We start from the raw sequence: 14,553 nt of genomic DNA on the forward strand, positions 1-14,553 counted from the left end.
ACTTCCCAACTATAAAGAAAAATGGGAATTTTAGAACAGACTTATGTTTCTGAAAATATGTTCTTTGGAACACTAAAGGCATAAGACACTGGGGTAGAAGGACAAACGGGTTCTGTACTCAAAAAATTTGAAGTCTGAGAAATGCTACATTCTCTATCTCTCTTAGAGATATACAACACTGTTAACATAAAAGGTTCTGAGAAGTCCTGCAGTGCGCAGAGCTGTTTAAATTTGTTTAACCAGTGCTTCCAAAATTTATTTGGACATAGAACCTTTTTTTTCAGGCAGTACCAAGAAACCAGTGTTCCTCATAACAACTTATATTAGCAAATGTATAATAAATTGCCTTGATTAGCTATTAAAAGTATAATTTCATATGCACCTGTCCCAAAGAGGTAGTCACTGGAAGAATTTGCTAAAGTCCCAAAATGTGTCCATGGTATTTCATGTCAGGAAAAAACAAACAACAACAACAACAACAACAACAACAACAACAAAAAACGAATATGCCTGGACTAGCAGTTACACTATCTTTAGCAAGTTGTAGTTATTCCCAGAATGTGTGTTTCAACCCCTTTACTGCCTATATGTTATTTAATCAAATCCAAACAACAATTTTCTAATTCCTGTGAAAATCTAAGAATGAATGTGGCTCTCCAAGCCTTTGCTTTCCTTTCTAGGCTTCATTATAAGTTAAGAAAACCCTGTAGCTGTGGAGCTACATCTTCAAATGAAAGAATACTAAACTCAGTTACCAGCATTTTATTAATTGGTGCTATGAACTGCATTTATGCAATTCTATAGTAAAATAATGAACGTTCTACTAACATTAATCCTGAAGCAAAGCAGTGATTATTACTTCATTTCCCTAATATCCCTATTAAATATACAGAACAAAAGATGTACTGTAATTACTACTTTATCTACTGGAGGTTAAGCAAGCTGCTCCAAGTACCAGGAGTCAGCAGAGACCAATTTGTTGGACAGACACTGTGCACATTACAACTATAGAAACTATATCAGATAATCACCCTGAAACATGAACAAAAACAGGAAATTCCTTTACTAATAGCTTATTATTTAAGGAATTTTCTTTTTTTGAAATAACTTTGGAACACAATTCACTAGAAATCTAAATTTGAACCAAAAAAAAAAAAATCAGATGGCATGCTAGATAGCTTTTTGAGTTCAGAAATTAGGAACAAAGTCCTAAAAACTATAATGAGGCATTCATTGCTTTGTCCTTGTGTTAGATGAAAAAAAAAAATATGTAAGCTACAACTAATTTTGGGTAAAGTGTAAATGTGCATGATTATGTTGCCAGGCTGTGGCATCACTTTCTTCCTAGGTTCTCCCTTCGATTTCAAAAGCACATAAAAGTGTAACAAAATGTGCAAGATGAAATGGATATCAACGATTTTTAGAAAGCCTAACAAAGAAGACACAATATTATTATGGAAATAATATATTTTGGTAACCCACGGACATTTGGTCATTGATATTTCAAGTTATACAAAATAAGCTGGCCATTGAAAGAAAAGAAAAACATTTTAAAACACCTGTGGCAGACATACATGTAATCACAGTATTTTATATTATGATAATATATATCAATATCATTTTATCAAGATAAGGCAAATAGTCAAATAATCTGATATGAAAGGAGTCAAGAATATTAATAATTCAGTAAAGGAAAAGGAGTTAAATAATGAGGTTCAAGTTTCATAAGTTGTTTTTTTTTTTTTTAATGTAGAAGCAGAGGCAACAAAAATTGGTCTTCACCTGGTAAGTGTGTACTCCCTGAGTCCTGAATGCAAATTCATGGCAGAAAAAGTACCTATGCATCCACGCAGTCTTTTGTCTCGACCAATCTTCCATGTTACAAACAGTGGGCTGCAATGGAAGATAAAAATAGGGTAAATCAATCAATTCAACTCAAGCAAGTATGTACTGAGGATTTACTATATGCAAGGTTTGGTGCCTGAGATATACAGACCAAATGACAGGCCCTCAAGGGGCTGGGTCTAGTCTAATGGGACTGCAGTTAGCAATAATTATAGCTACATTGTATTGAGCATATCCTATATGTTAGGCAGCATAATAAATGTTTTAAACAAATTATCTATGTTAATCCTTATCAACAAACTCTAGGAGGCTGGTGTTATTACTAACATTCCTATTTTTACAGATGAGCCAGTCCCACAATTAATACATAATGAAGTAGGAACTCAAACCTGGGCAATCTTGACTACAGAGTTTTAACCATCATGGCTGACTGCCTGCTTCCTCATTTAAGCCTCAAGTTACTAATTGATTCATAAGTCTAATTCAGAAAAACAAGGGAGGAAATCACTAATTTCAATAAATATTAAATATATTGGGGCAAAGTACCATGAAAGGTGTTACTGGAAATATAAAGTTGCCTGAAAAATAGGTGTTGCTCTCTAGGAGCTGGTACAGAAGGCAGGCATGCTCACAGCCAACTACAACAAGAAAAAAGGAAATAAGTGCTATAAACTTTTTCGAAAATGACATAATTAAGCTACTGGAATAGAAGAAAATTTTATCGAGTTTGATCATCTTCAACTTGGCCTAGAAAACTGCTTAGCATTCTGAAAGGTGAAGGATAACAGCAAACATTAACAAAGTAATACTCTGAAACCAGAAAATTCATTTTAACTTTTAGATAAAATTATTGCCAATAAATATAATCTCTCAAGCATCAACTATCAAACTATCAATTATAATACAATGACATCAAGAAAATAATGTAGTTTTAAATGAAATGTAATACAGTTGATTCTTGCATTCTGAAGCAAACTACCAACAGCCTCAATTATTAGCAATGACTAAAAGCAATTATTTTCATTAGAAGCAACTTTATATGTCAGTTTTTATGAAATAAATTAATTTACACATTTTAGGACATTTTTCAAAAGATAAACACCCTACAGTTGGGGATGGTTCGTGTTGATATGAGTATTCATTCAGAGTATTACTGGTATAATATGAAACATTTCAACTTTTAAAAATTTAAATCTTAGGGGGACATACTGTATGTCATACATTTCTTATAATGTGCTGTTGAGCTGGAGAACACATTTATTCTTTAAAGTACCCACTAGTCTAGTCATCAGGGGTTGGGTGAAAAGATATCCTGTTCAAGCACTTCAATCACCCACCATAAACATTTAAATTGTGCTGAGTTCTGACGGGTAGCCACAGTGGCAGACAGGTTCCCAAATAAACAACATATACAAACCAGGGAACAGTACTAAGAATTACCTTCTTCCTAGAGCCAAATGCCCAGAAGCATTGAAAAAGATGACTAAAGTATAAGGCCAAGCTGTTGTCGATGTCAGTATTCAAGTGCTAAATGATCTACACGAAGGGTACTAAAGCAAAAAGCAAAATGTAAATACCAGGTTTTCCGTTTTCTACATCATGTGTGCTAAATATCTTAGAACTTGAAGAAAGATTCTAATGCTCCAGCTGGAAATTTTCTCTAACTGCTCTTGGCTAATAGTAGATCAGAAAGACAAGAATTAGATGGAATTACTTTCTCACTTTTTCTATTACCCATAAAATACTAATATCCTAAAATTCACACATTATCTTTAAAGATGAATTTCACCTCTTCGTTTTTCATTTTCTAATTTGGTGGAGTCAATGTAAGCAACCATTATATGAACAGTAGGATATCAATCCTTTCCCATAACAACGTCTATATAAAATATCTCTAAGACATGTCCTTTGGCAGACTCGGCACAAAGTGAATCACACTGTAACATATATAACATGTCTTCAAAATACCATGATGGTTTCTCAATAACACAGAGCTAAGTGGTATATTCTCTTTCTCAGTGACTTGAGTGAGAAATCTAAAAGTGTGAGTATATTCATTTCCTATCAAAAACACAAGAAATTAAAGTCATTTTAAAAATGCCTTCCATTCTCTCTATGTATATACACACACATATACATCATTCTTACTACAATCCTCTCTATTAAAGCAAAGATTCAAAATTTGTAGGGTAAATGAAAAAGAACACAAATTAAACACTATATTATGAAATACATTAGAGGACATTCATACACATCATGGGAGAAATTATATACAATTTCTTATAACGCTATGCTAACACTGATGAAGGTTACATAATACATTAATGGAGTAGGGTGCTAGAGGATAAGCTGCCTTTTGCCAGGCAGCCTGGGAGCGAAGGCATTTCATAGTAAGTAAGAGCATGGAGATATAAAAGTGCACAGCACTGTGGTCTCTTCTAGATTGAACAGTCTATGAATTTTAGGCACTGTTGAATAAGTGTTCTCAAGAGCCCTCATAAAAGGTAAGGCAGATGCAGAATTTTCTGCATTCTCCTTGTTCCCTACCAACATCCAATTTGGGGGTTGCTATTGTGGGGAAGTAGCTGTATCAAAGATGGGAGAAATTGCTACTTGACAACCCCAGTGTGTTTAGGACAGATGCCTAAAGATGGAAGAAATCAGACTTTCAGTAGACAGAATAAAACTACTCCTTCAAAATCTGGGACTCTAATATCTCATTTGCAAATGTGCATCCAATGTCTTTTATAAAGAATACATATATGGAATTAAAAAAAAAAAACAAAATACCTATAAGCAACATTTAATGGAGAAAAGAACTTGTAAAGTTAAGAATTTTAAAGTATACAGAAAGAGAATAACATAATGGACCACAAGAGATTGCATCTTGTGTGTGATAACTACTTTGTATGGGGCAATGACTATGGGGACATTCAATACATATTATCTAAAAATAGCAACCAAGGTTTTCTTTTCCTAACACACAGAAGGAAGAAATAGGCAATTTCATTCTTAAATGTATTATTTAAACATGTATGAGTTCCCAAAAGGACATAAAACATCAACATAACCACAGACAGAACAAAGGAGAAAAGGATTTGAGCCTGTTGAGAAGAGTTGCTCAATGGCAAGGATATAAGGAAAACAGTTCATAGTAAGACAGAGACTGAATATTTTTGGAAAATACTTTTACCATATGGTTTAAGGCCACCTACATACATTGAAAAAAATATTACAAACTAGAAAGGAGCTCAAAATGAAATGAAATATTAATGGAAATGTTTATCTGAGGGTGAGCAGACATAGCTTTTTAAGGAATTTTCCTACTTCAGAACATTTGTACCACTATTTTCTGAGAAACCTTTGGAGAAAAGTAAACGCTCTCCATTTTTCCAAGTCTGTAGACAAGAACAGGAAGTAACCACCTATTCTAAGTGAATCCTCCCTGCCAGCCTGCAGCCAATAATATCAGGTCAATAGTAGTAGCTCTCAGGGAAATAAAGTTGCATGGAATCAGCAACAGCACAGAAAAGCAATGTAAATCTGAGCAAGATATTCCCAAGTCCAAGTCGCAAGCCACTTCCTCTGCTCCCCTTTGAGACTATCCCATTGATGCAGACCAGAACAGGTTAGAAATATGTGTGTGGGATACAACTATGAAACAGGTGTATTTACTTAATTATATTTAACATAAATCCTATCTCCCCTGCCATACCAAGGCAAAAACAGAGGTTAAAAAAAAAAAAAAAGACAGCCTTAGATATTTGCAAGCCACCACTCCAGCAATTTGCTCATTGGATTCTTCAGAATGAGGTTTGCAGATGGTAACATTAACTATATGCTATCAATCCCCATCAATATGATTACTCCAACAGGGGTATTCAACAAGGTTATTAATATTGTAGGTAGATACCATTAAAGAGAGAAGCTCTCTAGCTTGGTTCTTTTCTTCTGCCTTCAAATAATAATTGCTTCTCAACTATGCTCAGGTTCTTCTGCTACTTGTCTCAAAAATAATCCAACTAAATTACTCATAACATCCAACTCAATACCATAATTTCCCAGGATCTAGGAGCTCAGAGAAAAACAGAAATTGTGGGGTCTTCTTTCCACCATCAGGTTAAAACCTTTCACTTCCTATTCCAACACAAAGAAGTTATACATCTAATTTACAAATCATATAAAATATAGACTCAATTTGTAAAAATGTACTCGGTATGGTTAAATTCTGTATTAGTCTTCTTGAGGTGCCATAACAAAATACTACAGACTATGTGGCTTAAACAACAGAAATTTATTTTCTCACAGTTTTCAGGCTGCAAAGCCCAAGATCAAGGTTCCAGCAGGCTTGTTTCTAGTGAGAGCTGTCTTCCTGGCTTGTAGATGGCTGCTTTGTCCTCACATGGCCTTTCCTCTGAGCATTCAGAAAGAGAGCAAGTGAGCATGCCCAAGAGCTCTCTAGTGTCTCTTCTTATAGGACATTATCAGATCAGGGCCCACCCTTACGACCTTATTTAACCTTAAATATCTCAATATGGGCCCTATCTTCAAATACAGTCACATTAGAGTTTAGTGTTTCAACACAGGAATTTTGTGGGGTCACAATTCAGTCCATAGCAAATCCCTAACAAAAACGTTAGCACGCAGTTTAATAATGTATCTGTTATTAGTTGAAAGAACTTTAAAGAGATTATCTACTTCCTCTTCATTTTACAGGTGAAAAACAAAAGCAATCCAAGGAGACTAAGTGCAGAGTCACCAACTGGCTAGTGTTAGAATCTGTCAGGTTCTCCAGATTTTCTTACTACTGATTTAATTGTTTTCCCCCAGTACAGAGGGAAAAAAAATTATAGCCAAACCATATGTTTCTAAAATACCAAAGAATAGGAAAATCTTATAATACTACACAGTACTACACAGGTAAGCATAATCTCTTCCTCCTCTGAGAGAGATTTGCTGAGAAGATACCAGGACAAACTGGAAATGCTGGATCAGCCAGAATCACTAGACCCAATCTATAAGCTTCTACACTATTCCCATTAGAAGCTCATAGCAAAACCTACCATTTTATCTACATGAAGGCCTTTCAATACCCTTTCTGACTCTCCCTCAATCTTCTTCATTTTTCTCCTATTGTCTAGCCAGCCCTCATCAAACTCAGGTGTTCTAGCTAATATCTATAAATTTCTGCTAAATCCATTTACCATCTGATTAAGTAATTTGTATTACTTATTGTGGCTTTTTAATGAATGAATGAATCATTAATGAATGAATGAGGCTTAACTCTTCCAGATAACTTGAAATTGAAATTGATAAGAAGCCCTGAAAAGAAAAATAGGAAGGAGTAAATGAAGTGGCAGGAAGGTAAGGTTCTGATGCACTTTACACTTTCAAACCCACACGTGTCCTTTACTGCAGATAAGGAAAATACACTAAATCTCCATTATAGCCTTATACCACACTCTTCCCTCCAACCTTTGTATATGGCCTGTATCCCATGGGGCTCAGAAAAGTAAGAGACACTGCTTAAACAGACTGCATGGGTTAGCACAGAAGATCACAAATATCTGAGAATGGGAATCAGGAATTAGCAATCTTTCAGTATTCTCTCTACCTGGTGTTCTCAGAAATTCTATCATAGCAACATTATATTATTTCCACCATTTTTATAATGCTAATTTAACTGGCAAATGCCAGAGTAAGAGAGGCAGTCTAAAGTCGTACATATGATTAGAAAAGATGAAAGTGTTTCTGTCTTGTAAATCAAGGGTAATCACCACCAACTTGCAACCAGCCAAGTCACAAGAATACTTTAAGGGATTAGCTTGATTCTGCCAATTTTTGAACTGAAAGAACCATTTCTTCCTATTAGCAAGACCGAATCAACAGTTTCAGTAAACTTTTTTAAAAATTCAGTTTCAGACTTGATACACTGAGATAGTCTGTCTTATTATCTTTTTATAGACCCAAATTAGATGAGAAAGACTACCTGCATTGGAAACAAATAACGTATTTGCACACATTTTTCTCTTAGTTTACACTGCAGTGGGTATTAAATTTTATACATGGTAGCACCGTAAGGATGAAATAGCTGTTTTTTTTGTTTTGTTTTGTTTTGTTTTTTTCTGATAACAGGAACAAACCACAAATCTTTATTATGTGAAAATCTAACTGATAAAATAAATGTTAAATGACAAGTTGCTATAGACTTCCAAACTGAAATAATTTATATTTGGAGTTCTTATTCTGAAACTATTTGTTCAAAAAACTTTAAGGTTTGAGATTCAGCCTTTACTATGAAAAGATTTAATTATTTTAATATAAGACAGACCTGGCAAAAACAATGACCTTCTGCTAAAGTCTTAAGATTTCTAAACTCAATATAAGCAAAACTAAGAGACTAGGGTAACTAGATCCAGGAGTTTTAGAATGACGATTGATACAGTCAACTCATTTTTTATCATTAAAAACTTTCATGGAAGAGCATTTTGGGACTTCAATTTGACAATTTGGACACCAGATGGTCAGGGGAATTCATAACACTTCAAGCAAAACAATGAAGACAACTAAGGGTTTTTCTGTTTTGGTTTGGCTTGGTCTTTATTCCTATATCTTACCTCCCCAGCTAATGACCTATCTTCTACCATCTTGTGTTACCCTGAGAACCCACTCAATGACCAGAAAGAGTAGATAGGAAATAAATATGCTGATTGATTTAAACACTAACATAAAAATATAGAAAGTTATCCAGCTTCTTCATTCTAGATTTTTATCTTGTTTCCCATTCCAAGGAGATCCAATGAAATGTGCCAGCTTAATAAATAAGACTTGTAACAAAAATTATTTTATGTATGTTTTTCACGTTTTCTGGGTTTAGAAAAATAACTCTTTTGATTTTAAGGTCCTGTATTAGATTACTTGCTCCTTTGAGAGAAAGTTGATGGATCGACTCAGCTTTGTAGCAGGAATATGGCAAGCCCTTATTATTTTAAGGGGAAGAAGAAAGGCAAGATCTAGGGACAAAGTACTCAACTAAGACTATATTTTGAAGTTCAACCTCTCAGGAACATCCAAGAGGTTGAGGTTTTGTTTGTTTGTTTGTTTGTTTGTTTGTTTGTTTGTTTGAAAATGGAATTGACATCCTCACCTCCAAAGAGCTTCCTTTTAAAAATCAACTTTATAAGATCAAAAATATAAATACTAAAATGGCAATAACTACATACTTATCAATAATTACTTTAAATGAAAAGGGATTAAATGCTTCAATCGAAAGACAGGGTGGATGAATGGATAAGAAAACAAGACTCAAACATATGCTGCCTACAAGAGATCCACTTTAGATTGAAAGATACACACAGACTGAAAGTAAAGACATGGAAAAAGATATTTTATGAAAATGGAAACAAATAAAAAGCTAGGGTAGCAATACTCATACCACACAAAATAGGCTGAAAAACAAAGGCTATAACAAGAGACAAAGAAGGATATTTCATATACAATAGCCAAGATATGGAGGCAACCTAAGTGTCCACTGACAGACAATTGGATAAAAAGATGTGGCACAATTGGATAAAAAGATATACACAATGGAATATTGCTTGGCCATAAAAAAGAATTAAATCTTGTCATTTGCAACAACATGGATGGACCTAGAGGGTATTATGCTAAGAGAAATAAGTCAGAGAAAGACAAATACCATATGATTTCGCTAATGTGTGGAATCTAAAATAAATAAATAAATAAACAAACAAAACAGAAACAAATTCATAGATATAGAGAACAAACTGATGGTTGCCAGATGGGATGAGGGGTTATAGGGGACTGAGTGAAAAAGGTGAAGGGATTAAGAAATACAAATTGACAGCAACAAAATAGTCACAGCATTGGGAATATAGTCAATAATATTGCAATACCTATGTATGGTGCTAGGTGGGTACTAGACTTATTGGGGGGACCACTTTGTAAGAGATATAAATGTCTTAACTACTATGCTGTACACCTGAAACTAATAACAATATTGACCATCACTGTAATTGGAAAAAAATTAATTAGAAAATCAACTTTATTAAAGTATAATTTATATACAATAAAAGCACCCATTTTAAGTGTAAAATTCAATTTTGACGAATGTATACAACCATGTAACCTAAACCACAAAGTATAGGCCATTTCCATCACTCCATAGAGTTCCCTCGTGCCTCTTCGCAATCAATATCCTCTCCATACTCTTGGAACCTGGTGAACACTAACCTATTCTCTGTTACTATCGTTTTGTCTTTTCTAGAATTTTATGTAAATGGAATCATCCAATATGCAGTCTTTTTGTCTAGCTTCTTTCATTTAGAATAATACTTTGGATATTCATCTATATTGTTTGGTCCTTTTTTAATTTTTGAGTAGTATTACACTGACTGGATATACCATATTTATTTATCTACGCATCCACTGATAAATATTTGGGTTGCTTGCAGTTTGGAGCTATTAAAAATAAAGCTGCTATGATAATATTTGCATTCAAGTTCTTGTGGGAATGTAAGTTTTCATTCCTCCTAGGTAACTACCTACAAAGAGAATTGCTGAGCCATAAGTAGATGTATATTTAACTTTATAAGAAACTGCCAAACAATTTTCCAATTGGCTGTACCAATTACATTTCTACCAGAATTGTGTAAAAGCTGTCCACATCCTCATCAACACCTGGTATAGTCTGTTTTTTAAATTCAAATTAATGTGTAGGGATAGATAGCTCATTGTGGTTTTAATTTGCAGCTCTCTGATAACTAAGGATGTTGAGCACTCTTCAAGTGGTTAATATTCATTTACAACGTATCTTCTTTTGAGAAGTGCTTGTTCAACTCGTTAATTCGTTTTTAATTTGGATTGTCTTTTTATTGAGTTGTATATATTTTTTAAAAATATATTCTGAATACCAATCTTTATCACATACATGTATTGCAAATATTTTCCTAGTCTGTGGTTTGCATCTTCATTTTCTTAATAGTATCTTTGGAAGAGCATGTGTTTTAAATTTTGATGAAGTTGAATTTTATCAATGTTTCTTTTCTGGCTCATGTTTTTGTGTCCAATAGAAGAAATCTTTATCCAAAGGTCATGATCTTCACTTGTTCTCTTCTAGAAGATTTAAAAATTTAGCTTTTACATTTAGGTTTACAATACATTATGAGTTGCTTTTTGTGTACTGTGAGGTAAAGGTGAAGGTTTATCTTACATCTGTCAGTTTTTGGTATCACGGTGATGCCAGCCAGGCTCATAGAATGAGCTGGGAAGAATTTTATCCTCTCTTTTCTACAAGTTTGGTTTATATGTTCCATATCTACTTTGTAGAATTCACCTTTGAAATCATTGGAGCTTAGATTTTAATTACAATTTTAAATCACAAATTTAATTTCTTTAATAGATGTTAAGATTAGATTTTCTACCTCTTTATGAATCAGTTTTGGTAATTTGTGTCTTTCAAGGAATTCTTCCATTTCCTCTAAGTTGTAGAATTTGTTAGCATAAAGTTATTCACAATGTTCCCTTATTATCCTTTTCATATCTATAGGATCTGTAGTGATATCCTTATTTCATTCCTGATAGCGGTAACTTGTGTTAATTTGTATTTTTATCTCTTTTTTATCTTTATCAGTCTAGCTATAGATTTATCAATTTTTATTTATCTTTTCAAAGAGCTGGCTTTTGATTTGATTTTTCTCTTTTATTTTCCAATTCATAGATTTCTATACTTCTAATATTTTATTCTTCTTAGAGTTTAATTTGCTCTTTATTTTCTTGCTTCATAAGGTGGAATCTTACTGATTTTAGATCTTCCTTATTTTAAAGCTATACATTCCCTTCTAAGCACTGTTAGCTGCATCCCACAAATTTCAATGTTGTGTTTTCATTACCATTCAGTTAAAATTATTTTCTAATTTCCTTTACAATTTCTTCTTTGACTCATGATTTAAGAGGTATACTGTATACTTTCTTAGTATTGGAGAATTTTCCAGATGTATTTTTATTTCTAATTTAATTCCATTTTGGTCAGAGAATATATTTCGTATTATTTCAAGTCTTCTGAATGTACTGGGACTTGTTTTAAGGCCCAGAATACGGTCTTAGTGAATATACTCTGTGGATTTGAAAAGAAAACGTATTCTGGTAGTGTTAGGTCCAGTGCTTTACAAATGTCAATTAGGTATAGTTGACTGGCAGTGTTGGTCAGGTTTTCTATCGCTTCACTGATTTTTTGTCTACTTGTTTTACCAATTACTGAGTTGAGAGTATTGAAATATCCAACCCAAATTTTGGTTTTGTCTGATTATCCTTTCAGCTATACCTTTTTTTTTTTTTCCATGTATTTTGAGGCTCTATTAGGAGCATACATTTAGGATTGTTGTCTTCTTGATGAACTACTTTACCATTATGAAATGTTCCCCTTATCTCCAGTAATACTATTTGTCCTGAAGTCTAATGTGTCTCACTAACAAAATCACTCCAGCTTTCTTATGATTAGTGTTTGCATGATATGCCTTTTTCCATGTTTTTATTTTTAACCTGTGTCTTTATTCTTAAAGTTGGGTCTTGCATTTTTATGCAGCCTTCTAATTGGAGTATTTAGACTTATATTTAATGTCATTTTGATATGGCTATATTTGTCTATCAAGTTTACACTTGATATTTGTTTTGTTTGTATTTCTAATCTGTTATTTGTTCTTTTTTAATGATTTCTTTTGGATTAAATGAGTGTATTTAATATTTATTTTTACTGCCATTATGAGCTTATTAGTTGTGCCCTTTTTGTTGTTTGTTCCAGGTTATATATATGATGAATCTTTAACTTACTGCAAACTACCTTCAAGTAATATTACATCACTATATATATAACATAAGGACCTTCGCAGCACACTTTCATTTCACTCCTCTAATCCCTTGAGGCTATGGTCATACCTTATATAAATTCCATGATAATTAATTTTGCTTTAAACAATCACTAAATTTTTAAAGAATTTTTTTTTTATTTATTATTATTTATGCCTACAGCACCTGTTCTTCCTAGGTGGTCCCCCATCCAAGTATTAACCAGGCCCGACCCTGCCTAGCTTCCGAGATCAGACATTAGGATTGTTCAAGGTGGTATGGCTGTAGACCATGGACAGTGGCTCCACTGGGGCACAAACCCAGGACCTTCTGCATGTAAAGCAGACGTGCTAACCGCTATACTATGCAACCACGTCCTAAATAAATTTTAAAATGAGAAAAAGCTATATTTATTTCATACTTATCACACTTATCTGGCACTCATTACTTTGTAGAGATCCAGTTTCCATCTGGTATCATTTTTCCTTCAGCCTGAAGAACTTCCTTTAATATTCTTGTAGTTCAGATCAACTGGTGACAATTGTTTTAGTTTGTTTGTTTGAAAAAAAAATGTATTTCGCCTTCATTTATTTTTTTTAATTTTTAGTTTCAAGCATACAGTACATTGGTTAGACATTTATATAGTTTATAAAACGATCCCTCTATTGCTCTTTCTCTCCTCTGGCTCTCTATCTAGCCATTACATTAATGCTAACTGCATTCCCTATGACGTGCTCCATTTATTTTTGCTTTAATCTTTTAAAGGTATTTTCATTGGAGATAGCATTTGATGTTGACAATATTTTTTTTTTTCTTTCAGCAATTTAAAGATATCATTCCATTGTCTTCTCACTTGTATTGTTGCACTGTTTCTAATGAGACATACGACTTATCTTTGTTCTTCCATGTGAATGCATCTTTTTTTCCCTCTAGCTTCTTTTTTAATGCTCCCTCTACTGGTTTTCAGCAACTTGATTATAATAGTCATAGTGTGGTTTTCATTGTGGTTATCCCACTTAGGATTCATGGAGCTTCTATGGGTTTACAGATTTCATCATAATTGGAAACTTTCAGCCATTATTTCTTCAACTAATTTTTTTTCTGCCCATTTCTCTCTCTCCTTTCCTTCTGGGACTCCAATTGCATATATGTCTGCTTGATATTGTCCCACAGTTCACTAAAGCTTTTTTTCTTTTCCATTCTCAGTTTCAGATTGGATAATTTCTATTGTTATGTCTTCAAATTCATCGATCTTTTATTCTTCAGTCTAATCTGCTATTAAAATCATCCAGTGAATTTCTCATTTCAAATACTATACTTTTGAGCTCCGGAAGTTCTAATTGGTTCTTAATACATCTTCAATTTCTTTCCTCATTATATTTCTTTTTTTCTTTTTTTCATAGCTGTTTTAAAGTCTTTGTCTGATAATTCTATAACCTTCATTTCTGGTTCCATTTCTATTGACTAACTTCTTCTAGGTTATGGATCACATTTTAGAGCCTCTTGGAATATCTAGTAATTTTTGGATATAAGATACTACAATCATTATATTATTGAGCATTTTTATTTTACTGTCTTCCTTCTCAGTATGTTGAAGTTTATTTTGTCATGAATCTAAATTATTTGTGGATAATTATTTTTCAAGGCTTGTTTTTAAGTTCTGTTCGTTTGGGTTCCAGGTGCCCTTTACTCTAGGGCTACGTTAGCCCTATTATTCAGGTGTGACCCTTCTGGGGTCTCTATTGAATGCCTTAGATGTTTAACACATGCACAAATTCATATTCAGCTGAAAATAAAAGGGACGTTTATGCAGATTTCTGGAGCTATTTCTCTGAGTAGCTCCCCATA

The 14,553-nt window shown here is 33.4% G+C and overlaps 1 protein-coding gene across 1 annotated transcript in view; it reads right to left on the reverse strand.

Annotated features, from left to right (window-relative positions):
* The window catches only part of AMMECR1 (Alport syndrome, mental retardation, midface hypoplasia and elliptocytosis chromosomal region gene 1), a 102,776-nt gene that overhangs the window by 53,231 nt on the left and 34,992 nt on the right, over positions 1-14,553 (reverse strand). Inside the window, exon 2 of the mRNA XM_006917267.3 lies at positions 1,783-1,893. Coding sequence (XP_006917329.1) covers positions 1,783-1,893 — 111 coding nt within the window. The remainder of the gene's footprint in view (positions 1-1,782; positions 1,894-14,553) is intronic.

This window comes from Pteropus alecto, unplaced genomic scaffold (genome assembly GCF_000325575.1).
Source record: "Pteropus alecto unplaced genomic scaffold, ASM32557v1 scaffold107, whole genome shotgun sequence".
Classification (NCBI taxonomy): Eukaryota; Metazoa; Chordata; class Mammalia; order Chiroptera; family Pteropodidae; genus Pteropus; species Pteropus alecto.